The 27,428-nt window shown below is 40.0% G+C and overlaps 1 protein-coding gene across 2 annotated transcripts in view; it reads right to left on the bottom strand.

Moving 5' to 3' along the window:
- Positions 1-330: 330 nt before the first annotated feature.
- The window catches only part of RAPGEF5 (Rap guanine nucleotide exchange factor 5), a 157,471-nt gene continuing 130,373 nt past the window's right edge, over positions 331-27,428 (bottom strand). For both annotated transcript variants that reach the window (XM_058831236.1, XM_058831238.1), the window contains 9 exons: positions 25,877-25,974; positions 23,996-24,118; positions 22,619-22,797; positions 19,310-19,400; positions 16,580-16,630; positions 15,404-15,491; positions 12,498-12,562; positions 7,463-7,517; positions 331-4,060 (listed from right to left, as the gene is read on the bottom strand). In XM_058831236.1, coding sequence (XP_058687219.1) covers positions 3,942-4,060; positions 7,463-7,517; positions 12,498-12,562; positions 15,404-15,491; positions 16,580-16,630; positions 19,310-19,400; positions 22,619-22,797; positions 23,996-24,118; positions 25,877-25,974 — 869 coding nt within the window. In that variant the 3' untranslated portion in view covers positions 331-3,941. The remainder of the gene's footprint in view (positions 4,061-7,462; positions 7,518-12,497; positions 12,563-15,403; positions 15,492-16,579; positions 16,631-19,309; positions 19,401-22,618; positions 22,798-23,995; positions 24,119-25,876; positions 25,975-27,428) is intronic.

The following is a 27,428-nucleotide window of genomic DNA, read 5'->3' on the forward strand; positions in this document are numbered from 1 at the left end:
CAGGGGATATGAAGATAGATTTACTCCTCCCCTCTCCCACAGGGACTTCTCATGGTGGCTCGAGGCCCCCCTTTGGCTGTGCTGTGATGACAGGGCACAGCTGAGGCCCCATTATCATCACTCCTGCTTTGAAACATTGCTACCAGCAAGTCCCACTGACCAGAGACAGATGAGCAGCTCTGAAAGGGGTCAGGCTCCCGAGCCTCTGTGTGTGTCTCCATCCATCTCATAAATGCAGTGAGGGCCTGTGGAACTGAGTGACTGGAGGTAAAATACTCCACAAAGGAACAATAAGTATGTGTGGTAGGCACAAAGGCACAGAGCCCAGACTTCATTAAGGTAGTTTTTATATTTTGAAAAGCAATATTAAAAAACACTGGAAAATGCAAGATAAACATAACAGTTGCTTCTACAAGTTTTAACCTTGTATTGCTTGGCCATTTTGACATATAAATTATTGCTTACTAGCTCTCATAAATACACGACACAATAATATGTACAGAGGCAAACAAGCATGAAATATGCAAAGGAAAACATTGGCAACATTGATTCTGGTAAATCAGATTATTTCATACATACCAGGTCTCATGATGGTGGATAACTACTAGCTGTAGTCCCTGAGAAGTTAGGTAAATACCTTGATTTGGGGGTTTCTATTTTATTACCTTTAATGCAAGCTGACACCATTATGGCACTCAAGAGAGAACAGGCAGGTGTTCTTAACTCAGCTCATTGACTTCATCCCAGTGTTTAACAGTGTATAAGATGACAATAAATAGGCTATGCAAATAAATATTACTCTGCTAAAATGTTTAATATTTACATCTTTCTTTGTGATTTTACAGCACAGGCCTTATTTCTGATAACACCCTTTCTTTTGCCACTGCTATGCAAATGAAATTTATTGCTATTCAAGATGATGTTGGAATCAAAAAGCTGTGTTAGAGAAACATCTAAATTTGTTGCCACAAAATCCCACATCAAAGAGGTATAAAGTGACACAGCTCTTTCCTTTGTTCTAATTCCTCTTAGGTACAAAAAAAAAAAGGGTATGCAGAGTATTAAACCCCAGATGTGATTGTGATAAATGGAATTTACAAGATTTATAGATTTTATACCACATAACCTAATTGCACTATTGAAGCATGTAAAAAAATCACACAATATCACCAGTGCTGGACCCTGGCAGAGGCTGTATTATGTTGCCCTTCCTTAATACAGGGTTTAATTCTAGTTCTTCTCCTAACTTCCACATCCTCAAACTGCTTGCCAGTCTGCAGCAAAACTCTGCAATACTTTACCTGTGGAATGAAGACATAGAATGGCCTTTTTTTAATTGGACATATTAGCTACAGATTTAGGCTATTTACTTTTCCTTTATAGTAACAGTTCTAAGGCCCAGTTTTCGACTTTAAATTGATGCAGCCATGTTGGACCCTCACACCTAAAACTTAAATCCAAGCTGTACAAGCCACTATAAAAACTAGTTTCTAAAGCTGTGACTAGTTGTCTATTTAGTCACAGCACAGACAGCAAGGTTAATGCTGGCTCTGTGCCTTCAGACTGATTTTATGCCAGCTGCAAGTGGTAGACAACACCTGATTTAGTGTGAAATTACAGTGGTGCAGAAAGCCAGCACCTCAGCTGGCTCAAAGCCTATTGGTATGAGTTAATCCATCCCTTTACTTCATTTTGAGTTGGCAGAGTGAGGAGTGTTCCAGGTATGTCTATCAGGCTTTCAAATCAAAGCCTCAGCACAGAGTCATCTTTCCTTATTTTTTTTTTCTTTCCCTTCTTTAATTTCCTTTTCTTTTATTCTTTTCCAACACAGCTGCTGCTTCATCATCCACGGTAGCTATGAAAACTGTCCCAGAGCCAAATGCAGAGAACTGAGAAACAGCCCCACCTTCTCACCCTGACTACCTTTGAATGCTCCCTCTCCCACAGATTTCCAGAACAACTTTGTGGACTAGAGTGTTACACCACACAAGCTGAAGCATGCAGGCTTGTCTACATACAGGCTCCTAAAAATAATGCCACAGTAAAAGAAAAAAAAAAAATTCACAAGAGGGAGCTCAAAATCCAGGAAATCATCCAGGTAATGCGTATAGGTTGGGAATTCCAAGTGCTGTAGCCCTAGGAAGAACTGCAAAAACACAAGCAACAAATTGTATCTGGTTTTTGTTCTTTCACTGAAAAAGGAGCCCACCACAGCTAGTATCTTCATTTGAACAGTTTTGGTCTGTTTGCACAAAAGAGTTATTTACAATATGTGCAGTCACATCTACAGAAGAACATAGGAAATTTTTACTCCATGGCCAGCAAGAGTTTATTTTTTTTTCTTTTTACTGGGTAAAAAGAAATTTTTTTTTTCTTAAAAAAAAAAAAAAATCATATAGTATTTGATAATAACAAAGTACAAGCAAATACATTTCTGAAACATCTGTTTCCTTTACAATAGTTCTATACAATATTTCACAGACGGGAAAACTGAATGCATTCTACAGATTCCCCCACAGACTACTTGTTAAAGCTGCTTTTTTTAAATCCCTTTAAACCAGAGATAACACAATGATGAAGAGCATGCTACTTCAGTATTCCCACATTTTAGTAAAGGAGCATTTTCTTGGAAGTCTTCCTCACGTGGAAAACATACAGCAGAGATGGGCAAGCAATGCAATGTATCCTCCCTGCTCTGTAAAGGGACCGTCACTGGGAGTCAGTGCACAAACAAACACATGCCAAAGGGCACCCTGCACATTACCTGTGGCATTCATTAGATCACTTCAGGGCAACTTAACACTGGAAACCAGGTGATGGCGGTGCTCAGGATGTAGGTCAGCTGTAGACATGACTTTAGAAGTGCTGCCTCAGCACAGGCCCAGATGCAGTACTTTTAACTAGGTGAGAATTGTCATGGGGAGAGCTGTGAAAGCGACAAAAGCAGAAAAGCAATTCCAGCTGAGAGCCTGGAATCTATGCAGGTAATTACACTGGTACCCTGTAAGGGGCACCTTTCTGTTCTTTAAAAACTAGAAGCATGTGCAAGTTAGGTGAAGTTTTACTTGCTGAAATGGTATTTCTTGTGGGGAGAATATTAGAAATGTAGATGGATCTAGGCATTTGCCTCTGAATAGATACCAAAGAGGCTGTAATCCAAGCAGAAGACAAAACTCCTGCTATTATAACACATTAACTGCAGGAGCCAGTGCTAAATCTGAGACAACTGAAAAGGAAAATAATAACATGTTTTCAGTATACAAACAATTGTGTCCATAAATTGCAACAGAAGTGGCTTGGCTCTTACAGCATGTTTCATAAAGCATATCCTTAAAGGAGCCATAACAGAGAGAACTGTTTACTGCTGATCTCCACATCACAACACACTCTTGAGTTTCATCTGGTTGCACTGCCTTGTTATATTCCTGTTCTAGGTTGCTCACACATCTCAAATACTATGCTCCAGTGGACTCATGGGAGCTGCACAGATTGCACATTATTTTTGGCAACAATACTTTGGCAGCCTTGAATCAGTGAGGTACATACTGTGGTGAACTGGGAATCAACCCTCTTGCGGCATGTTGCTTGCTGAAATGTTTTGCTGCTGTGACATGATGATTCCTTTCTTTCTAATACTGCCAGAATCTTCATTGAAAGCTGCACTGGACCAAACAATATTTTCACAGAAACAAAGCTCCTGAGCTCAAGGACGCTGTTCCACTCCCTCAGGTCCCAGTGACCAGTGGGAATGGCACCAAGCTTGCCCTGCAACTCTACAAGCAGCTCCTTTGCTGGCTCTTGCCTGATTTTCCTGCGCATGTCGTGTGAGCTACTGATAAAACTCAGTAAACCGTTCTCATAGAGGGAAGCAACATGCTTGGCATAAACATTCACTTAATTCAAAGTGCTGCAGTTACAAGGTTATGTGAAGCTGTGTACGCTCACGCTCGCGGCTCTATCCTGTGAGAGAGCTCAAACAGAGCTTGCTGGTTGTCGATGACGTGCAGGTGGTGGATGTATGGCTTCAGCTCATGGTGCTCTTTCGAAGGAACTTCATTGCCTGCAAGACAGGAGAAAGGGGATGGTTCAGAAAGCTGTGCCTTGCCTGCTGCTTCTCTGTCCTGTGTCACAAAGTCACCGCTGTGCCACCTGTCAGGTGCTAGACAGCCACAGGAAAGACAGCCGGTGATCCAAGGGACTTGCTGTTTAAGTGCAATGCGTGAGGTAGCAGCTAGATAGAGAAAAGGGGAGAAGAAAAAAAGAAATAGACAATTCTAGGCAGCCAGCATGCATAAAGGAGAGGGACATGAGGATGGCAAGAAGCTGACTCTTCCCAAAAGGAAGATTTAAGTTCTGCTGGCAGTACAGGCAGTCCATCCCCTGTAAGGGTGGATCAAGGCTTCCTTTGTGCTGCTCTGGCAGCACAATGGGACCTTGAGCAGGGGTGGGCAATCCAGCTTGCAACTTTTTAAAAATTTTAACACACTCCACAAGACAGCAGGCCCTGGATGATTTTCTTCAGAGCTGGTGAAAGGTGACAGTGCAGCAGATGGATACGAAAGCTCTTCAAAGCTGCTCTGACGGGCCCCCGCATTTTGATCTGATAGGCTTTTGATTTCTGATCTAGTAACAGAGACAAAAGCCACGCTCTCATTTCATGGGAGTTTACACAGCAAGAGGAATTAGCTGTGCAACAGACAAACTGAAGGGTGGCCTGAATAGCAGTTATTCTCTGTTACAAGCTTTATGCTCAAAATGGGCTTGTGGGAACTCACTGTCTGTGAAACCTTCCAGCACGGCTGGTACTAGCAGAGACAGAAAAAAGAAAGCCAAGCCCAAGATCCATCCAGACAGGCAGAGAAAGCAACATTGTTAACTTCTGGCAGACGAGCAAAGGTTGGAAAGCTCCATTCGTGTCCATGTCCTCAAGTAATTTTTAATAATATTACCATAAATTGAAAAAGAAAACCTTTCAAAATTCCCTGAACCAATCGCTGACACACTTCTTCCCTCTCCCTTGTTTCATTATCAACCTTTTCTCCACACTCTCCAGCTGTTTGAGAAAGTTTCCAGGAATCACCAATCCCACTTGTTTCTGTGTGCATCTCTGTGATGCTGTGTGGGTAACATGGGATGTGAATGCAGCCAGTTCTGCATGTGGCTGCTAATGGGGCTCCTGGGCAGCTGCTTTAAAGAGCTCTTGCAGAGCAGCCATCTAACTTGAGCTGTGTTGGAGAGAACAGGATAATGTGATAAATTTGTGTCAGGATACAGAGCTGACCTTTTTGTTCTGAGGGAATAGGATCCCAGCAGCTGTGCTGAACACAGTGAAAAACATTTGTATTTCTCATTAACACCTCAAATGACAAAAGCTTGAATTATGTTATTTTCTCAGGCTGCTTCTCCTCACTTTGGAAATGCTATTATTTGTATTCAGGATTTAGGATATAAAAGCTATTTCCATTAAACAAGCACTTCACTTTTACTTGGAACCTAACCAGTTTCTAATCCAGAAACACTTTGGCCTGCAAGCTTAATACAAGTGATACAGTTCATAAACAATAATGATACTCCTTGCTTAGTTTTGTTTGAATTCCTTCCTACAGTGAGATGCCTGCTGCTCTTAGGCCAATCTGGGAATTGATGCAGTAGAAAGATTCACATTCCTGAGAGCAAAATAAGCCCACTAGAAAAGGAAACTGTCCATAAAGTCTCAATAAATATTCAGTGAATTCATTTCATGCCTAAACGAATTTTAGGGGGAAAAAAGTGCCTACAGGGATGCCTGTATAAGCTGCTTTTTAAATGCCAGCTTCACAATAAATCAAGTCTGTGCTAAAATAAAATAACAATTGCCTACTTCAAACTACCAGATTATATTATAAATCTCAGGTATTAACCTTGGATTTATGCTGCAAGACTTACAAAATCACTTGGAAAAATAAAAAAGGCAAGAACAAGATGGAAGATGTGCAGAGAAAGGGCAAAAAACCCTCACATCACTGAAAGGAACCAATGCTACTTTTCATAATGCCAAGTAGGAACCATTTTAATTTACAGAGGCATGGTTTGGACTTACCAATATTTCCTTCAGTATCTGAATTAAAAGAAGGCACATCGTGCTCCTTCCCCCTCTCTTACATACATTTACATACATGTGTATATGTATTTTTTTTGGTTTTAATATATATATATTTAGAAAAATTACTCAAGAACTGTAGTACTGAGCAGCCTTTGTTTAAAAGTAATACTGTATATACATGTGGTAATTTTATAGGGCAAATATTTAACAAAACTCTTAAAAGTACCTATTATTTTCCAAGGTACCTATATTTATAATTAAAATTATGATTATTATTCTTTTTGTTGGAGTCAATGCTGACAGCCACTGAAAAGTCAGGGTAAAAAAGATATTATTCAACTCTATTTTCCCCAAGGCTGCAGCACAGTTATGAACTTCTCTTTGAAAGAGAGGTTTTAGTGGCCTCAATAAACAACATGTTTAGTGTGTTTGGCTTAAAAACTAACTGCTTCCCAACGTAGTTCTTGTGTCCCTTTCCTGTATTTAACATCTCTGCAGAGAATAAGAACACTGAGAAGGAGAAAAGCAAGATTTCTCCTCTGCAAGCAGCAGAACAAAGAGAGCTGAAGTTTTCTGGCACGGTCCCTTAGGGTTGGATTCTCTAGTGGCTAATAAGGCGGAAACAACAAAAAACATATTTTAAAAAAAGCAAACAAAAAAAGTCCTCTGTGCAGCTGAGGCACTCACAATCATTGCCTTCAGCATAGATCCTTCAGTGTCTAAAGCAGGCACAGCTATATTTGCAGCTTCCCTTATAAGAGGAAACAACCCCCTCATTTCTTCCTATTCAACCACTTTGACAAAACCCACAGGATCTTCATACCTCCAAGACTTCTACAGTTTTGTGAAATGTCCTTAAGAAGCCCAGATAAGCAATCAATTGCTCTTGGTGAAGAGCTGCACGAGAAGCTGTGGGGATGAGTACCATCTTTGAGCTGCTGGAAGCCAAGGCAGCTGTGAATTCCCTACCAAACCACTCAGACTGGCAGGAGACTGAGCTAACTCGGTTATAGCTGGGAAAGGCAGAAACGGCAGCATACACCAGAGGCTTCCATGACTAAGTACAGCTGGCACAAATCTTACACAGGGCTTTCAAGAAACGGCAATTTTTGCAGGAAAGTAATTTATTACAATTTGGAAGCTGTTCCTAGAAACATTTTGTAAACTAAAGCTTCCTCCAACTGTGGTTTTTGCTATGTTGATCTTACAAAAATGATGCCCTCCCTCGCCCATTGGTTAAATAGTTTTTGACCACATTCTGCTGCTGTAGTAAACCTGAGCAACTGGAAAGAAAACAGAGGGAGAAAAATCGAATGAAAAACTCAACAAACCCTCAAGGATGTACAAAAGCAAAATAAGTAGGAAATTTTGTCTACTCACCAAATTGGTTATTTCTGCAATGTCTCAATGACCTAACAGTATCTGCAATCATGTGCTGCAAAGACAAAATAATAAACATCAGTGCAAAGACCTGGGACAGATGCTTTCATTAGAAAAGCCTGACAAATCTCCTTGCCCTATACTGTACAGCAAAAAGCAGCTGTGGTAAGGTAGAAAATGAAGACAGCAGGAGAAACTTTGCTCTTTATCTTAGTGATACCATTTTTTGAAACAAGGTTAGTCTAGATACCTTTTTGATATCACACAGATTAAACGAGAACAATTCCCTAGGAACCCATGGAAAGTGGCAGTGAAAAATAACCAAACAATTGCTACAGCAAGGAGGGCCTGTGGGCTGGGTGAGGGCTTTGGGGTTCCACCCCAGCTTTAGTGCATTATCTGAGGTATTGTGTAGCCTGCAGCCTGTCCTTCTGTCTCCACATTTGTGTAATCAGACTGTAAGCCTCTTTGTGGCACTGACTGCCCCCCTTAGTGTACACTTGTGTAATGCCTACCACACTCAGTCACCACTACCAGCCAGGCAGCTCTCTGCAGCCTAACCAGCACAAAAACAAAGAGACCATAGCCTAAATGCTGCAGAGCAAGCACCTTGATATCTCCACACCTATGAACCAAGTAAAACTGTCCTGTAGGTATGCTATTTTAACAAAAGCTGGTGTTTACAGGGATATTGGATGTTCACTTTCATTAAGCAGAGGAAACAAAAGGTTTAAATTCAGTTTCTTATTCAGACTCAGATCATCAATTTATACAAAATTTGGGATTATTCACTACAAATCAGTAGAGGGAGCTTCTTTTCACTAGATACTACCCATAAAGTTCTTAAGCCATTAGTTTTCTAAAATTTTACTGTTTCTGAGGCAATTTCTCACCAAATCTAGTAAGTCCCAGAAGCAAATTGCTGATAGCAGGAGTGATCTGAAATTTCATGCAAACAGCTGATGCCATTTCACATCTCCCATAAAAATTATTAGTGATGGAAGGGATTAACCATCTTGAACAGAGTATGTTTGAGACCAGAATGATGCAGAAAAGCTCATCTCTCAATATCCTGGGAGTGGCTTACAAGGCTCCTCCACAGAAAAGCTTATCACTAGAGCACATCATCTAATGGAAACTTCATATTTCTTTCATCAGTAAATCAAAATAATTTTTCTTGTTACCCGCTGTGTTTCATTTGCCATGAAATTATACAATCTCTTGTGCTGATGTCCTTGCACTGATTATAATGAAGTTCTAATGAGATGATCTAGATTTCACGATCAATAATGTGAGTACTGGCAGTATTAAAACTTCCACCAGTGCTGCTACTGTGATGTTTCCCAGCCAACAGCTTCTGCATTTGGATTTTAGAAGTCGGACACCCACACATTACACACTCTATATCTTTTTTCTGTGTCTCCTTTGTAGTCAGGCACTGTGAGGGTCCTTCCCAAGACTGGCTTCTGGAAGCAATGCCCTGGTAAGGGAAGAACCTATTTGTGCAACATTTAAAGCAGAATCCTAAATCCTCTGGCTTTAGTACACTAATTAGGCATTTCTCTCTGGTTTCAGTTCTCTGGGATCCAAAAGTAATGCAGAAAGTCAGCCAATGTATCTGCAAAGCAAATGCTATCTCCTGACGGCTTAAACAGGTGCTTGCACACTTGTCAGTGTGAAGAGTAACACAGAATTCTTGGGACTTTTCAGCCTACCCAGGATCATTAGCACTCCTTCCACTGAGGACAGCAGAGCCTCAGGCTTGGGGCTGGACAGATATTTGGGGATGTGGGTTGAGAACCCACGGCTGCATGTACACTGTCCTTACAGCTGAAGGCTCTAGGTAAGCAGGTGTTATCAAAAATGGTAATGGCCATTGACCTGTAATAGAGTTTGCTGGAGTGTGGCTAAGACCTGTCATTGCTAAGACATAGCTGATGGCTGGAGAGAAAAACCTGAAGAAGCCACATTTCAGTGAAATAGCTAAGAAAATGCCATGGAAATACCTTGAGATGTGACCGTGTAGGACTATATTTTCATTTATTCCTTCAGATTTAGTTGAAGAAGTAGGTGTGATACTAAATTAATCTAACAGTGTAATAGACTAGACTTTACCCAAAATGCAGTTAAATAAATCACTGAAACCCCTTCACCTTTGTTAAAGCTAGGTAGCATTCCTGAGAAAAAGATCACTTCTTTGTCTTCTCTTTGTAAATTTCCTTCTTTACATTTTGAATTAACTTTGTATCCACTGTTATAATTTCATGTCAAATCAAATTCAGTCATGGTAGGATTGCTGAGTTCTAAGAATATAAAAGAAGCAGGGATTGTAGGGAGAAAGAAAATCTTTTATTAAAGAAACTAATATAGTTGGAAAAAATAATGGTTCAGACTGACAAGGTGAGATGTTTAATGCAGAAATGAAATATTTCAAAATAGTGATCCAAACGGAGACACGAGAAACCATCTTTGCTTTGAAATTCATAAGTGGAAATTCTAGTCATTTATGACAGTGAGTAAGTTCCTTCCCCAAAGCAGTAATCTGCTATGGTAGAATAATTCTTTTCTTCTTTTTCTGCAACAGCAAATTTGCAGGTGAGGTTCAGTGGCTTGATCCAAATCGAGCAGGAGTCAATGTCAATCCTAATTTTTCTCAGCAAATTCCAGAAAGTGCTCAGCATTTCAGTGTTCAGTAGAGAACACCAAGGAGGACATTATTCTTCGGGACAAAGCCCTTATAATTAGAAAAGAAACACGGACTGATGAATACATGATCACATGTAATGCATCTTGTGAGTTCGTGGCCATTGACTAAATCCCTGAACGTCCAGCTGAGCCAGGGTAATACCAGCGTGCAGCCTGAGTTTCCACTACACTGATATTTAAATCTCTCCTAAGCCCCCACTTCCTAAGCCTGCACTATTGCCTGCATTCATATGTACAGGGCTGCATGAGACAGCATGTTTCTGAGAGCATGATCTGAATGATAATTTGGAGGAAGTGTCAATCTGAGCAACCTTCACCCCACAGCCATCACCTCAGCCTCTCCCCCCCTGCCATTTAAAATGCCCATTATCCATTTGAATGGAAAAGGTGAGATCCTGGCTCACTGAAGTCAATTAGCAGAGCTCCCATTGCCTCTGGAGACAGAAGGGAAAGCGATTCTTACCCAGGAAGCTCAGCATACATTAAACATATATATGATTACACAACAAACAAACAGATGAACACAGCCTAAGACTGGACAAGAATTAGATCCTACATATTCACTAAATAAATATATGGGCCAGTGGGGGGATTTTAATAACAATTATGGTGCATCAAGGGCTAGTTTAATTTACATGTTAATTGGATGTACTTCCAAGAGGCAATGAAGAAGAACATGCTAATGAGTTTTATGAAAGCACCTAAAGGTCAAACAGTTAATGGACTTGGGACAAAAAAACCTTTCATTAAATGCAAATCAGTATTCCTGTAAATTCTGCAACAGGAAAAGGTACAGAAATTAAATAGAAAACACGAAAAAAAGGAGCTCAGGTTCAAAAGTCAGAGTCTACATCTGCTTGCAAGCTGAAAGACAACGTATATTATGATAGAACGTGAAAATAAGTTCAACAGCTGGTTCATTAGTAACTCTGGTTGTGCGTTCATTCCCAAACAAGTGTAAACACATGGAGAAAACAGTAGGGCACAATTCCCCAGCCACAGCCATCTGGACTAACAGTCCTATGGCACACCTGGACAATTGCAAAGAATATTTTGGTTTCTTGGTCAAAAACTACAGGCCAACAAGAACAAAAAAAAAAACAAACAAACAAAAATTATAAAAATCCAAGCTTCTCTACTCCACCACTGTTCAGATATGTAGACTTTGGCTTTCAGTGCCATAGAATCACAGAATATCCCGAGTAGGAAGGAATCCACAAGGATCATCGAGTCCAACTCCTGACCCTGCACAGCACCATCCCCAAGAGTCACACCGTGTGCCTGACAGCATTGTCCAAACTCTTCTTGAACTCTGTCAGGCTTGGTGCTGTGACCACTTCCCTGCAGGAGCTGTTCCTGTGCCCAGCCACTCTCTGGGTGAGCACCTCTTCCTGATTCCCAGCCTAAACCTCCCCTGACTCAAGTTCAGGCCATTCCCTCAAGTCCTGTCTCTGGTCACCACAGAGAAGAGAGCAGTGTCTGCTTCTCCTCTCCCCCTCAAGAGGAAGTTCTAGACTGTGATGAGCTCATCTCTAGGTTGAACAGACCGAGTGACCTCATGAAAATGTTATCAAAGAAAACTTCCCAAACTAAACAAAACCAACCAACCAGCCAAAAAACAACAAAAACCAAACAAACCACCAAAAACCAACACAAATTAAGCAACACAAACCTTATGTTTGTATTACCATGCCAGAGTAGATGTCATATGATGTCTAGAGTGAATGCGGCCAAAAACACATTATCAAGTGTCCTTTTGCATAAAAGCTACAATAATGATATTTACAATCAGTTTAATTTGTATTTCAGGCATTATCTTCTTCCTCAATTAACATAGATCAAAAAGTTTCACTTTCATTTAAGATGCCTAAAATTACAATACCACGGGCAGGTGATAAACTAGAGGAATCTTTCCTTTAGTGACAGACTAGAGAAGCCTTGAGGAAAAAAATAAAATAAAGGAAACATAATTCAGAGAAAGCTGGAAAATTGAAGCAGGAGAGCTTAACCCATAAGAAGCAGCCCACAAGGTGGTGCAAAGGAATTAATCTCACCAGGTATAAATGAAGGGTGGACTGTGTAGCAGTGATGATGGCCATTATTGGTTTAGCCATTTTACACAGAAGTAGAGGAGGAAGGAATGAGAAGAGAGAGGAGCAGAGGAAAAGGGCAGGGGAAAGAGACTTGGCTGTTTCATCCTGTTTGCTCTTTTTTACCCCCGTTTATTTCTTCCTGATTCAGCCAGAAGAAAACCTTACAAGATAAGAATAGCAAAGAGAAGAAGAGAACATGAATGTTTTGAAAAACAGGAAGGACAAAATTAGCTTACCAGCTTTTCAAAATTAACAAGGTTATCCAGAAACGTTTTATTTCCTTCATGGATGAATGTTACATCTGGGGAAAAAAAAAAAAAAAAAGAAAAACAGTTACTATTCACAACCTCTTTTTTAATGCAAATAAATAAAATTACTAAACAGCAACCAAAAAAAAAAAAAAAAGGAAAGTATCCCATTAAGGATTGACACAATATCTTGTAACAGTGAAACAAAAGCCTGGCCTAATGATGGCATGCAGAGATTATTAGATAACAACAATATTTACACATTGTGGAAAAGCACTTTTATGTAGTGTTGTTGGAGGGAATTTGCAAAGGCAACGAAAAGGTCAGAGGAAAACGAAAAGGTCTACACTTGGCTCTAGGAAGAGAACTGAACACAGTGTAATGAACTGGAGGGAGTATCAGGCAAAATAAATGTTGCCAAGTTAAGATTACAATTAAAACAGTAGCTCAAGGCCATTTTCTCTGTTTTTCTAATGTGTATTAGGTCAGAAGTGAGACCTATCTTGGACATAAGGTTCCAAGAATATGAATAGATTACCTGTGGGAATGGAAGCTCTGACTTCAGTAACACACCCTTCAAGTTACTGAGAACGCTGACAGGAGCACCATAGCCATGCCCCCATCAGCTCTCTCCTGCATGTGAGGGTACCCAGGAGACCCATGAGGAGACAAATTCCTAAAGGCATGAGCTGCCACTCCAATACCATGACTCCTTAAAAGTCACAGCTGTGTCTGCCCGTGGGAGAACAGCACATGGTAAATGGGACAAGTGTTCCTCTCAGCAGAGGTGTCAGCCTCCAGCCCACCAGTGTGCATTTCTCCTGTCCTTGCCTCTAGGACTCCCTCTGATACCCACATGGACCCCATGGTTTGGGGGATTTCAGGAATGGAAACATGTAGGGAAGCTTTGTCGCACACTGCCCCCCATCCACCTCCACCTTCACCCTCCCTCAAAACAGCCAACCTGATTTATTTCCTTGGGTTTCAAAGAATCCCTTCTGTGCCTGAGGGGCATTTTGTAATTGCTTGGAATTGAAATGCTAAACGGCTTCAAATGCTGATGGAAACCCAGGGCTGGGACCCTTTTGGGGGGTGATGGAGAGCCTCTAGGGCAGCTGGGCTGGGACAGACAGGATGCCAGCCTGGACATGCAGAAAACACAGCACAATGTGCCAAAACCTCCAGCACCTCTCCTACCCCTGGGCTGCATCCTAAATAGCAGAGGGAAAGGAGGGAGCACAACCCTCTGCACCCCCTCTGCTGGGCTGCTGTGGGGGAAAGGGACACAGAAAGGACACGACTTCAGGACACAGGCAGTACTTGTGTCTATACCAGTGCAGTTAAAAACTGCCCATCACTTCTAATGAAAAACCTATACTGGAAGCAGAAATTTCCAAACAGCTTTTTAAGTCATTGACAGCAATGTGTATATCTCTGAGGGCAGAAGGAACAGAAATTTGCTTTGCAGCCAACAACTAAGAGTCTAGATAAATTCAGTGGAGCAGAAAATTGCATCTGAACTAGGTTATAGGGGTATATCACAGTATTTTATTACACATTTGAAAAATCTGCCTGATTTTCAAAAGCTGTGTCTGTGTGCTGTGAGAGCTCTGCATTTAAATTTAATTAACTTTTAAAAGGACACTCTGAAGTTATTTTTCATAATTTAAGATTTTCATTCTTTTTTAATTGAAACTACTTTTGTTCCTATTGTGATGAAATACAGCAATTTGCTGAGTTATTAATGATTTCTATGTTACCCATTCCTATTTTACTGGTCTTGGAAATGACCTTAATACAAATATGCTTGACTTGGAATAAATTCCATTGCACTGTGCAATACTTTGGGAATTACCAACCTTGGCAACATCTCCTTATGGACCACTGTATTGAAGGACATTACTGCATTAATTTCAAAGTCTTCTTGCTATCTCAAACCCAAGTTAAAGATACAAATGCTGTCTAGGTGCATGCTCTTATACACCGTATTTTAATGCTGTGCAGACATGATTGCTAGAAGTGACTTATGTTTGCTGCCTTTGTTTGCAGGCAAGACATACTCCAGAATACTTTAAAAATATCGATTTTGAAGCCTTGATAATTGTATCCATCTGAATTAATGCAAACTCCTTTGATGTGTGCAAATAGGGGAAGTGTCTGGTGGCTCCCAAACTGTCACTGACTGATCTGGAGAACTGTCTTCAAACATTTCACAGCAGCAGCAGCAGCAGCAGGTTGGCATAAACAGCCTAAAGAGAACACTTTCAAAATACAGGGATAAACAAATGAATTTGCCATGTTCAAAGACTAGGCAATTAATAATTAATGACTCCAAGACAACGGAATATTTTAAATACTTGCCACTTAATTAGCTGCCCAGATCACTGCATTAGCAAGTACTTGTACTTTATTTTAAGATTTTTTTTTTAAAAAAAAAATATTTTAGATATTAAGATTTTATGTATCTCTTTCAGAGCTATATGAGACTTGGAAATCCCCTCCTGTCGGGACAGACAGACAGGGCAGGTTCTGCTTTCAGGGTGGCACCAGGGCAGGCTCATCCCAGCAAAGCAGGGAGACATCTCCCAGCAGGCAGTGTGATCAAGGCCACTGGTTCAGGGGCTTGCAGGGTCACACTTCACTGAAAAAGACGTGGCCAAAGCAAAAGCACACAGCTCTATCCACACTTGACAGGACAATATGAAGTTTTAAGGCCTGTGTGGAAATTGGCATCTTCCCCCTGTCTTAAAAGGAAGTTGTTTATTACCCAGACCAAGTGCTATCTTGTCAATACCACTGTATCTGTCATACCATCTTAAGAACATCTGAAAGAAAAATCACCTTACACTTATTTTAATTAGCAGCAGTGAAGAGCAGCCAAGCTTTAACATTACCTTTCAGAAGTAAGGGCATGAAGGGGATTTTCGGAGATTTCATTTTCTTGAATGCATCTCTGTAAGCTTTGTGATTCAGAGAAGGATCCTACAGAACCATTGGAGTAATAGACAGAAAAATCAATAGGCTATAAAAAGAGCAATTCTAAATCCATTACAGGCTTATGATCTGAACATGATTTAGATATAAAAGGTTTCTTTGGGATGCAAGGTAGCTAAGGTTTTCTAAGCTAGCTGACATGCTAAACTGAACAGGAAACATAAACAGTGAAAGGAACAAAAGCAATTATGTTCCTCTAGATGAAGCAGCGCTAAATTGAGAGGAAGCTGCCGAATAGATTCACTTGGACTGCTCTGTAATTTCCCCACGAATTTCTATTAGCAAAATCTCTTCCTATATAGCACAAAATGTATCCCCGAATATATTGCTGATCAATTTCTTCTTAAAGAAACCGAATCCAACATCACCACACAGCAACAAAAAATCCCAACAAAAACTGCTTTAAGATCCGTGGAGCACAGTGGAGACTTTCAAAGACAATAAGGTAGGATGTTTCAGTGGGTTGTGTAGGCAATTCCATAAGTCATCTCAATTTCCAATGTAAACGTTTTGTACTCCAGCTCACACAGGATCTTTAAAACACATTCATTTATAAAGAACTCCAAGTACAGAAGCATGACAGCCGGTAAAGGCTGTTATCTCCTGTTCCCCATACCAGGCAGTGATCTTACCATGCACCCACTTCCATGACAGCCACAGGAAACATTTGTTTATTCTGCTTTGATAATGCTGGCAAAGACCCTCAAGCCTCAGATTTTTACATTTGTTATTTAAAACTTGAGCTGGACGCTTTTTCTCCTGATCTGCAGCATGTTGCTTCAGATAAAGGCTGATTAACTAGCAGGGCAAAAGAACAGCTCCCAAATTGATGCTGGTGAACGGATACTACATTTGCCTCTCTCTGCTCTTCCTCCCTCTGTCAGGAACAGAGCCTCTCTCCTTTTCATGTTTGCAGACCACCTCGGAGCTCTGGAGAGGCACATGGCCTTCAGCAAATCATGGATCTGACATGACAAGTCCAGCTCCAGACAATAACAAGCAGACCCCAAATAAATTAGGAAGAAGGAAGGCAGGTAAAGCTAGCAATGTTCTTCTGCTGTCAACACCATACTTACCGTCAAACTTTCAAGCTCAGTGAAAAGTTTCTTGAATTTTCCAGGAATTTTCTGAAGTGTGGGAAACAGACAGGGAAAGAAAGAAAAAAAAAAGATAATTTGAGTTAGGCAGAAGAATGCTGAGGCTTTTTTTTCCACGAGACTGCTCTGGGTGAGGTGCCTGCTGAAAGCACAACACGCACTTAACCCTGGCTCTTCGGCTCCCAGAGCCCTAATTACAGACCATGTTCAGTGCAATGCCAGCAAGGCACTGGGCCCTGCAGCCTCGTCTTGGGGACCTGCATCCTTCTCTTATGGAAACTGCTTGTCAGCAGCTGGTTTTATTCTCTTCCCCAGCTTCCATGGCTAAATCCATGTCAAGCTAGAAGCAGTAGCACAGGCTGAGAATTCAGAAACTGATCACATCCATGTTAAATCATTTGTTGCAATCAATCTTCCCCCAGAACATGGGTTCTAGAAACTAACAAGTGTCACACTCAGCGCTGTTTTATACATCACACCAGGGTTAACACTGGCACATAGTGGTGCCAAAGTGAGACATTTCCTTAACAAACTGATTACTCTGTCTCTGGTATCTGATCCTAATCCCACAGAGAGGTGCATAAAACACTTTCTAAGGGAGCCCAGGCACAAACTGCTGTTTTGTCCCTCATGCCAACACCTGCTCTACTCCACAAACATCCACTTTCTTTGTCTCTAAGATGCCTTAGTGGATTCACGTTACTACATTCAAAGCAATTGTTTTGCAATTTAAATTTTCATGCTGGTATTTTAGAATTGAAGAATAATGTGTGGACCTTAAAGTCTGTCTACTTTTTCCAGCCATAGTAATTAGTCTAGCAAAAGAGATCCCCTCTTAATACAAAGAGTCTTGTCTTTGTCCTTAGATCCTGACAGCCACAGTGACACTACCAAGAGAAAAGAGATTTAGAACAGTTAGATTAAGTGGATGTGTACTGTTAAAATGTTAAAATGATTTAACATGGAACTGCAAGTGCATGTTTTCTTCTGTCTTAAATCAGGGAAAGCGAGGCTCATTAGAACACTGGATACTCTAGGAAAAAAAAGTAGAATATGCTTGGGAGCATACTACTTGTTTAAGAAATCAAGTGCAGAGTCAATATGATTTAGTGTCTAAATGGCTGCTTAAATTTAGGTTGTTTCATTTACATGTGTAAGTAATTATAATTAATTTAAAAACATTGCTCTACTTTCTAGAAGTCACATTACTAATGCAAATAACCTTCTGCTTTTGAAACTTCCAGTGCAATGAAGTTTTACAAATAAAATAAAGGAAGGATGTGACTTGATAAATATTTTACACACAGAAACGTGACATATTTACAGCGGTACATATGCAGATGCGCTCTTTGTTCCGACAAGCAACACATTCTGCTCTTCCTGAGAGAAGTCCACCGGCAGCGCATGATCTCCCGAGGCCTCAGCACAGAGCAGAATTCTGTGTGGCTCTGTGCAGGAGAGATCTGTATCACTGCCCTTGAGACCATACTTGGTCTCTTCCACTTTCCTACCAAAGCCCAGAGAAATGGAATGAAGGCAGCTTAAGAGGAGGCCAGGGCAAATGTTCCCCAGAGAGGTGTTTTAGAGATATCAGAGGCAATGGGTTTCTGTATCATCATCCTCAGGCATGTACTTTTCCTCTAAAACTTTTGTTTTATCTCTTATTTAAGTCAGCTCTTCCTTGCCTATCAAAGTCCCTGTAAGCAGTCACTGCCCTTGTTTCTCGGTGTGTGAAAGCCTCAGACATACATGTGATGTTTCCATATGCATGGTTTCAGCTAAGGGGGGAGACTTTGTCAACATCCATCAACATGGACAGTGTCAGACAGGTCTGTAAGTCTCTAATGGCCCTTTGGTCCCAGCTGTTGGTGCTCAAGAGGATCTGCAAGGCAGGAGGTCACAGCCCTTCTCTGTCACTCTCTATTACAGGTTAATGTTTTTGGAGTACTGCCCACCTGTGCTGTTAAGGGCATGAAGGAAGGATAAGAATTCAAACCACCCCACTCAATTAGTCCTTCCCCAATATTTGGTTCATGGGCAGACACAGTAACCCTGCAGATGTTATAACTCAACATGGATACCACTTGGTGGTATACTCGATGTGGATGCCACTTGGATGGAAACAAAAAATCCACAACATAAATACAGATCCCAGTGGGATCCTCCTTTAAACACACTCATGCTCTGTGTAGCAACCAGTAGCTTCTTAAGCAAATAATCTCTGTTCTCGAGTATGCCCCTTATTCGTGACTCATTTCCTAATTTTGTTGTTCAAGATGATCAGCTGAAAAAAAAAGCAAACTGAGGAAAGACAACTAGAGAAGGTTTATTTCTACGTTGTTATTTTGGCTTTTTAATTAAATTATCCCATTATAAAGTATTGCTTGTTTGGAGCCACCTTTGCAAGACTTGCTGTTCTGACATCTACTTAAAATGCTAGAATAATTTATTTTTTTAAGAAGATAAGTTCTTCATGATTTGTTCTTATTTAAAACTCTGAAAGGACACATTTAGGTTTGTTTTGGGTTTTTTTTAATACCACCATATCTAAGGTTTCAGGCCACAAAGAATTTTCTCCACCAACCCTCCCTCCATGTTTGATTTCAGCATGAGAAAACAATAATCAGAAAGAAAAGGCAATTCACCAGTACATAGCCTTTGTGCAAAATGGTTTTGACAGTGTCTGAAAGATATAAAGATGTGTCTTACCTCCCAGGTCTGAGAGAGCCGGCTGACAGATGCAGTGTTGAGACCCATAACAATTGCAAAGAATGAATTCAGATTTCTTTGGGCTTTACAGCTGAGGAATAAAAATATGATTTTTTTTGTACTCAGAATCAGCGATAAATGGAATGCACGCGTATCCTAGGTTACTGAGTCTCATTTCAACCCTCAGCACTAACATACAATCATCTTCCACATAATGAACTCATTAAATGTCCTCTCATAACCACCTGCAGTCTAGGTGATGGGGTCTCTAAGAAGTTTTTTAAAAAATGTTCTACTGTCTCATCAACCCTGTCGTTGGCAGGTTATTTTTTTCCCCTTGCTGTCAAAAGTAATTTTCCCTTTTCAATGTTGAAGTTACTCCCAGCTGTCCTTTACCATACAGAATAATTCCTTGACCTCTATTCTGTTGTATAATAAATATTTTCATCCTCTTTTTCATCTTTTCTGTAAATTGTACAACATAGGTTCCTTCAATTTCTCTTTGTGGTTGTGCCCTGCAATCTGCTTTTCCATATTGTTATTATCCTTCATTGAATTCTTGTAATTTATTTTAACTCATATTTAACTCTTATTGCCTTTACTACTTTCTCATGTAGTCAGACAGTGAGGAGGGAAGAAGAAATGTAATTACTGTGTTACTTTCTTATGCAAGCATAAACAAACAGCAAATTATTTATTTGGAACAACATCACATTTTGTCCTTTCTTTTAATTTGTCATCTATTATCACCCAAGGACCTCTGTCACTGTGCTGTTCTTTACAATCATGCATTTATTTCGTCAGCTCAGTATTAGCATTCTGTAGCTGAATTACTTGGCATCTATCTAAATTAAATCTTATCCTACTGTTGTTTGCACATACCACTAGACTCCTTAGATAATTCTTTTTTTTTCTATCTATTCTCCAATGCATTTGCAATCCCTCATCATTTTTATTGTCTGAAAATCTGGTTAGTGTTCAATTTACATATGCCTATAAACCAGTTGCAGCTAGTACTGGCTTTAGTACAGGTCCCAATGGAATTTGCTCGATACCTCTATTTTTTGACATTTTACTTTACACAATCAGACCATGTTTATTTCTAGTCCATTTTCTACTTCATTAGGAAACTTGAAATCCTGAAATACTGAATCTTTTTAAAACAAAAATATTGCCCTGTCTCTTGCCGATTTTTGGAGACCATACAAATATATGGGTGCATTTCTGTGTGAGAGTGCGAATCCTCTTTCAAGATAATTTTAAGTATGAGTGAATCCATTGGCTTCACTGAGATTTATCACCAGGGAAAAGTCCATGCCAAGGCCTTAGCCTGGAAAATGGCCAGAACTTGTTACAAGTTTTATAAACCTGCCCCTATCACTGTGTGCTATCTTGAGACAGTGTACTTCTCGCTTCACTTCAGCTGTCCTCAAGTTAATCCTAACTTTGTTGCTTAGATTCTTTTTATCATTAAAGCCAGGCAGCTCCCAAAGGCAACTCATTTCAAAACAAGGAAGGTGTCCAACTCAGCAAGCTGTAGAGAGAGGGGATGTCTCACAGTCAGCCATTACTTGCTTGGGGAGCAAAAAGGCTGCTGTTGTAATCTGTTTGTTCTAAACTTTACACTGACTTGTTTCTTTAACTCCCCAGGATATTAATTTCTAATAACATGCTAATTAATTTTCCTTATTGAACTACTTGTTTTCTGTTTTAGACAACTCATCAACAGAAGTGTGTGGATTTGTTTCTCAAAAACTCCGTCTCCTTTTTATGTACTGACAGTCTTGTGTAAAATGCTTTTATTTTTTTCAGGCGTTCCTCAACAGCCAAGCACACAGATGATGAACACGCAGTCTTAGTCCTGGTGCTTTCCTGACCAGAGGAAAATCACAGACAAAGATTCCTGGCTGAATCTGTGAGCAGAGAACAGGGAGCAGCCAGAGCTGTTCATAGTTCCCTACCTCTCTGTTTTAGTCATAAACAAAACGGAGTGCTGCTTATCTCATGATGAGTCCTGTGCACACCATCCTTCCGTCCTAATTGCTCCTCTGTCATCAATTCTTCCAGAACTGATGAGATACAGTGGTGTGTTCATTTAGAAAGCAGCATTTTTGATGAAAAAAAATCATGTGAAAATTACACACTTGCTTATTTCATCACCTACATTCTCCAGTGATGGGTAATTCTGCAATACACTGGGAGCCCCTGTCTGCTGTTCACTGACAACTGTCTTTAGTCTCCATAACTTTGGTTTTTCACTTAACAGACTGGAATCAATAAAAATAGAGCAACACTGTAGTCTGGTAACAAATATATTCTTATTCATGTAGGACTGACGCAAAACTTTTCCTGGGATGCAAATTAATGCTACAATGGTACAGGTAAGGCACACAGAACCAACCATTTTTTGGCCATTGATATGGCAGAAAATGAACATATTACTGGATACCACACAACTTGCAAACTAAATCAGATCACATTTATGAGTTACACTAGATTAGATTAGAAGAATTAATTTCTCTAAAGGCACTGCTTCAGCAGAGAACAGTCCTCAGTATGTAAGTGCCTTGCAAATTAAATCAGCCCAGTCGATGAAGGGAACGATTTATACATTTTCCACGAACATGCATATTCAAATATTGCAGAAGACCAACAAGTGGAGAGAGAGGTGAGGAGGATGATTGCACATATTTAAATTGCTGCATTTCCTTGGTTACTAAGACAAAGAGTGATTACAGAGAAAAGAAATCTCTGCGTATAGTATATATTTGCATTCTGTTGCAAGCCACAGAATAAATGCCAGTACTATTTAGTAACAGTTAGACTGTCAAATCTAACACATGAAAAACCCCTCCAAGAAGTAAAAGAATACTCCAGAGAGGATTACATGGGACAACAGCTTATTGCAGTCAGATTCCTCTCTAGAGGTAGGACTTTGAAGTTCATAACAGTGTTTTGGTTTCTACCTAGTCTTGTGTGACTGTTGTTTGCTGCCGAAACAGTTCTGTCATGTGGTGTTCGGGTTATCTCAGCTAAGAAGGAGCTATCTCTGCAGCACCAGGGATGTTGCAGCAGACACTGCAGACACAGCAGCTAAGCTGCCAGGGGAGATTTGAGCAGCACACACTCCACCATGTCTAGTTCTGAGCAAGCTCTGCTCTTGTTATCTATGGACTGTTTTATTTATTTATATTTACACTATCAAAACACAGGATGACAAATTAGCTTTCTTTCCTTGCTTCTCCACCTACTTCCTGCCAAACAAATCATTTGAATTCAAAGATTTCTGTTGCAACACCAGTAACTTACTGGGCAGCAATCTTGATGAACTTTTTCACTAGCTGGACACGTTTGCAGAGCTGGCTACAGAGGAGTATCTCCGTGGCGACCCAAAGCTGGACCTCGTTGCATCTTTGAAGCAGAAGACTGAGATTCTCAGTGTTTTCAGCACTGCCCTGTCTGCTGAACGTGAAGTATATCAGCTCTTGCTGAAAGACATTGACAACATCATTGGGGATATAAAAACAATTTAAATAAAAATGAACTGTAAATTATTTAGAAGTATGTTTTTGAAACCAGGTCTGGTCACAAATGGCTATTTTTCATTATCCATGAGCCAATCACAAATGATTCAGGTTTGTGATTAGCAAAATCTAGAGACTGTTACAGAAGGCAGATGGACTGGAAATCCTGCAAGATTTGCTCTTCTTGTTACAATTCCCAAGGTTCCATTTCTGGCTATAGCCAGGTATAAGACATAAACAATTTATTTCTGTATTTCTTTACTTCTGTTCTAGTATGAAAAAGCAGCCATATCAAACCACTGCAGAATCTGAAAAATTTCCATTCAAACTTGTTTCTCTATTAGCCAATTTTTAATCAATAGAGTTTTGGGTCTTGATTTAATTAAAAAAAAAAAAAAACACAAAAAACAACCCAAACTTGTCCATTTTCAAATTTAAAGTGTATAAACTGAATAAAAGAACCCCAAATGAAAGCATCTGGTGAAAAGCAAGGGAATTTCATATTCATTTTCTCAGAAGGCAAACATGTTTTTCAGTAAATCGTATTTTCAAGAGAGATTTTCTACTGTTAACCGTGTCTTTTACTCAGTAACTCAAACCAGAACCTATCAAAGTCATTGAAACAACCCAATGGGCCCTGAAGTGCTCCATTATCTCATTTAATAAAGCCTGCCCAGTATTTTTCATCTCACTGAAGCCTAACAAGAATAGTAATGTGACCATCTGAATTGCTGAAACTGTGAATTCTTTTGTGGCTGAAGTGATATGAAAGACAGCTATTTGTGGAATCCCATATTTACTGAAAAACTATCAAGTGCATAGGACATTTTGCATATGTAAAATATTCATCTGTTTTTAGGTGGGAGGGGGATTTAGAAAATAATCATGGTCTTTTACTCTCTTGAGGCAAACCTCAATAAAACACATCAGGTATATAGGAAACATAGGAGATGTCTGAACACAGGAAAGTTACAAACCTCTGACAATTCTTCTCAGTCTCAAGGACTGCAAGATACCCCTTGGACCTGTCACCACTACTGAGAGCTGCCAAATCATGCTGTCATGACAGTGAACCAAGCACCCAGGCATGCCAATGCTCCAAAATGCATCACAATGGTGCAATGACAGGAATACACCTGGAAGAGGAGGTGGTGCTTCTTACCTCGTGAATTGCATTGAAGAGGCTCCAGTCAAAGTTTGTTAGTTCTAAGGCAAGATCCCAGGTGTTAATTCCCAAAATCCTCACAGATCTTTGCTGCAATTCCTCATTTTCAGAAAATGGGTTCTAAATGAATAGACAAGTGCAAAACAAATTCCTCAAGAAATTTCAAAGGTTCTGTAAGGAATCAGTTACTGGACTAAGGTACCAAACAGAGCTGATCTGAGCAGGTAATCTTCTCTAAGTGCACTCTGAGGGCTTTTCCCCCCACTAATCAAAATGAAGGAGCTATAACCTATTTAATAAATAGCTTGAAATGGGAAATGGGTCAATAGGATCAATGATTTGCTTTGGAGAGTGAGGCCCTCTCCCTCTCTCCTTCTGTCTCCCTCTCCCAACCTTGAATATAAAATGCTGGCCAAGCAGAAAGCATAATGGAAATAAAATCCCTCAAACTATCAGAAAATAAAATCTAAATTAGGACATCAGGAAATTTTCTGATATAAAAGAATCATTCTGAAAACACACTGGATTAAGAATAAGTACACATAACTTTCCCTCTAGTCCACTTTTGCAAATCACATAAATCCATACATTTTATGATTAATCTACCCCAAATATAATCAACAAAGAATAAAATGCTGTGGGTTCTGATTCATAAAAGTTATTTAGTATATTAGTATGGAGTGCTGTGGTACTGCTGGTGTTCAGAACCATTCGACATTTCCATTATTGATGGGATTTTCAAAGTTTTGCATTTCTCTTGGATTTTTTAACCTCATCAGTCTGAAATTTGGCATATGAATCATCTGCCAAGATGAAAGATTATTCTAACAAGTTCAGCCATTAGTTTGGTGCTATATTTCTGACAGTTACAGCAAGTTTTGCAATTTTTATTACATAACTAATGAAACCAGGTTGGCTGTCACCTGTCTATGCTGGAAACCTTCCCTTCATATTCACATTTTTAGAGACGGCTCGAACACCAGAGATAACGGGGATGACAGATTGCAATGATAGTGGCATGTCAGGATAGGGGCACATTGATCCAATAAAATGTAAATAGACATTTCTCATCCTGAGGATGAGTGCACAGGTCCTAGAGGTAGATGTAGAAGTCAGTTGTGATACAGCCCCTACTCTTTCCTGGAAACATCTGCATAATTAGCAGAAAACTCTTGAATCAGCAAAGTGCCTGACTGCCTGCCTCACTGAGGTTTTGGGAAGGCATGGAGGGAGGGAGTTTCTGGTTTCTGGAGACAGAGGAAAGGATGAGGGAGATCTGCTGCCTCTTGACCTGCTGACCTTCCCAGCCCCGGTGAGAGGATGGAGAGACAGACAGGCAGAAGGAAGGGAGGAGGACACACCACCAGTGGTACACACCAGCTGACCATGTGGCTGCCACAACACAGGGGTCACACTCATGGGTCTTGTGGAACTCACTAAACGATGACATCTACTTCCACATGTAGTAATTTCATGGATTTTGTCCACCACTTTGTATGATTATGTATCAGCCAAAGTGCTACAGAGGCACAAGGCAGTGCGGGGAGGAAAGAGTCACAGGAGCCCTGAATAATCCTCATCCCATTCATTCTGGTACAAACACAGGTCAGCTTTTCCAGGCTGATGTAGATTGAAAGATTTAAGCTGCACAGAAGCTTTGGTTTATTTAAAATTGATGAACTATTTCCATTACTGTTCAGTCAAATAACTGCTCTTAATGAAAGATTTTTTTTTTTTAGGAATGGAGCAGCTCGATAAGCTTTACTAAGGAAGCCAAAAATAAATTCTGCATTGAAAAAGCCCTCTGAGAGGAATACTAAGGTTTTGATTTGGAGTTAAACAAACAAAAAATGGGAAATATACAATACCAATCCTTACCAAAGAATCAGTCAGATCTTTTCGGTATACAAACATACGACTGGATGACTCCAAAGATTTTGAGATAGCCAGATCATTTGGTTGTAGCTCATGTTTTTCTGCAAAGACAGCAAAAATCCAAAGAAGTTTCAGAATAGGAATAAAAGCTGTACATGAGAAATAAAAGTACAATAGTATTTGTAAAGCTACATCAACTTCTTAGAAGGTAGCTAAGCATCAAATTCAGTCTCTGTGGGGACCCATCATTTCCACCCTGCTCAGGCAAGATAAAGGCAAGATACCTCTGATGGACGAGAGCACAAAAGCTTCCTTCTTCTGCTTTCAAACTGCATTTCACATAGAACAGAAAGAAGCCTTGAACTCATCTGGTCTAGCCTCCTATGCCTTCTCATTTAATTTCAACATTTAATTTCAACCCAGTGTATCTAGTATAAATGAGTACAGATGACTGTTAGAGCAGAGTGTCTCAGCCTCCAGAGACTGAGCTGCTGTGTGTCACTGGAGACAAAACCAGGGGTGGAGATTTAATGAGTAGCCACAGCCATTCAACAGGAAAAGAAGTTTAAAGATCCCAACACCATGAAATTCACAGAGCAGATCCAAGTAGTCCTTTGTAACACAGTATTTATGGTAATTCTTCTAGACCTAGAGTAGTTAATTTAGGAAATATCTGAGTAAAAGAGCAGGACACTGGTAGCAAAGAGAAAGGACTTATTTTTCCTCCAGTCCAGAGTACTGGTTCAGCTCTGCAGAATTCTTGAATGAACTAGAGAAAGGTGGGGGGAAAATATAGCAAAACTCCAAACACAGCTTAAAAGCTGCCCTGCATAAACTGTCCCTTCCAGTGGGCTCCAAGTAATCCTCTGGAGACCTTACACATGGTAGATCCAAAACTACACCGAGCACACTGACAGCTACCCTGGACTCTGCATTGCCCATGGGGAGTAGGACCAGGAGGAATCTGAGAGTCAAACATAATTTCAGACAGTTTTCCCTTTTATCCATGCTCACTTATCCATTGATACACAGATGCATTATGCTGAACTATCATTATGTTTTTTCAAGGTAATTTTGAATAAAGTGCTTGCTTATCCATTATTGGAGTACAATAAAAACAGGTTCTCCAATGCTCATACTGTTGCCCTCCAAGTGGATGAAGGACAAGAGTTCTAAGTCACACAAACAGCAGAAACACAAAGCAGAATAAAAAGCATAGCAGATTGGTGTTTATTACTTGCAGTACAGGATCCATAAGAAGGAAGAAACTGATATTGTTGCATCAAATTAACTCAGGCAATGTAACTAAATAACATTTTAGGGGTTATAAAGATCACCTACAAATGGCTTTCCTACTATATCTGCATTTTATTTACTATTTCTCATTGAACAACCAAGTGGCAACCACTTCTATTTTGTGGCTTTCCTGGGAACCAATACAGTATGTTTCATTATTTATGAATGGTTGGTTTTCTTTAGCTAAGCAGGCAGTTAGAACTAGATTTATTGCTATCAGAGCAAAACTTGCCCTGCTCTGAACAGGAGAGAAAGACAA

The sequence above is a fragment of the Poecile atricapillus genome, chromosome 2, assembly GCF_030490865.1.
Source record: "Poecile atricapillus isolate bPoeAtr1 chromosome 2, bPoeAtr1.hap1, whole genome shotgun sequence".
In the NCBI taxonomy this organism is placed as follows: domain Eukaryota; kingdom Metazoa; phylum Chordata; class Aves; order Passeriformes; family Paridae; genus Poecile; species Poecile atricapillus.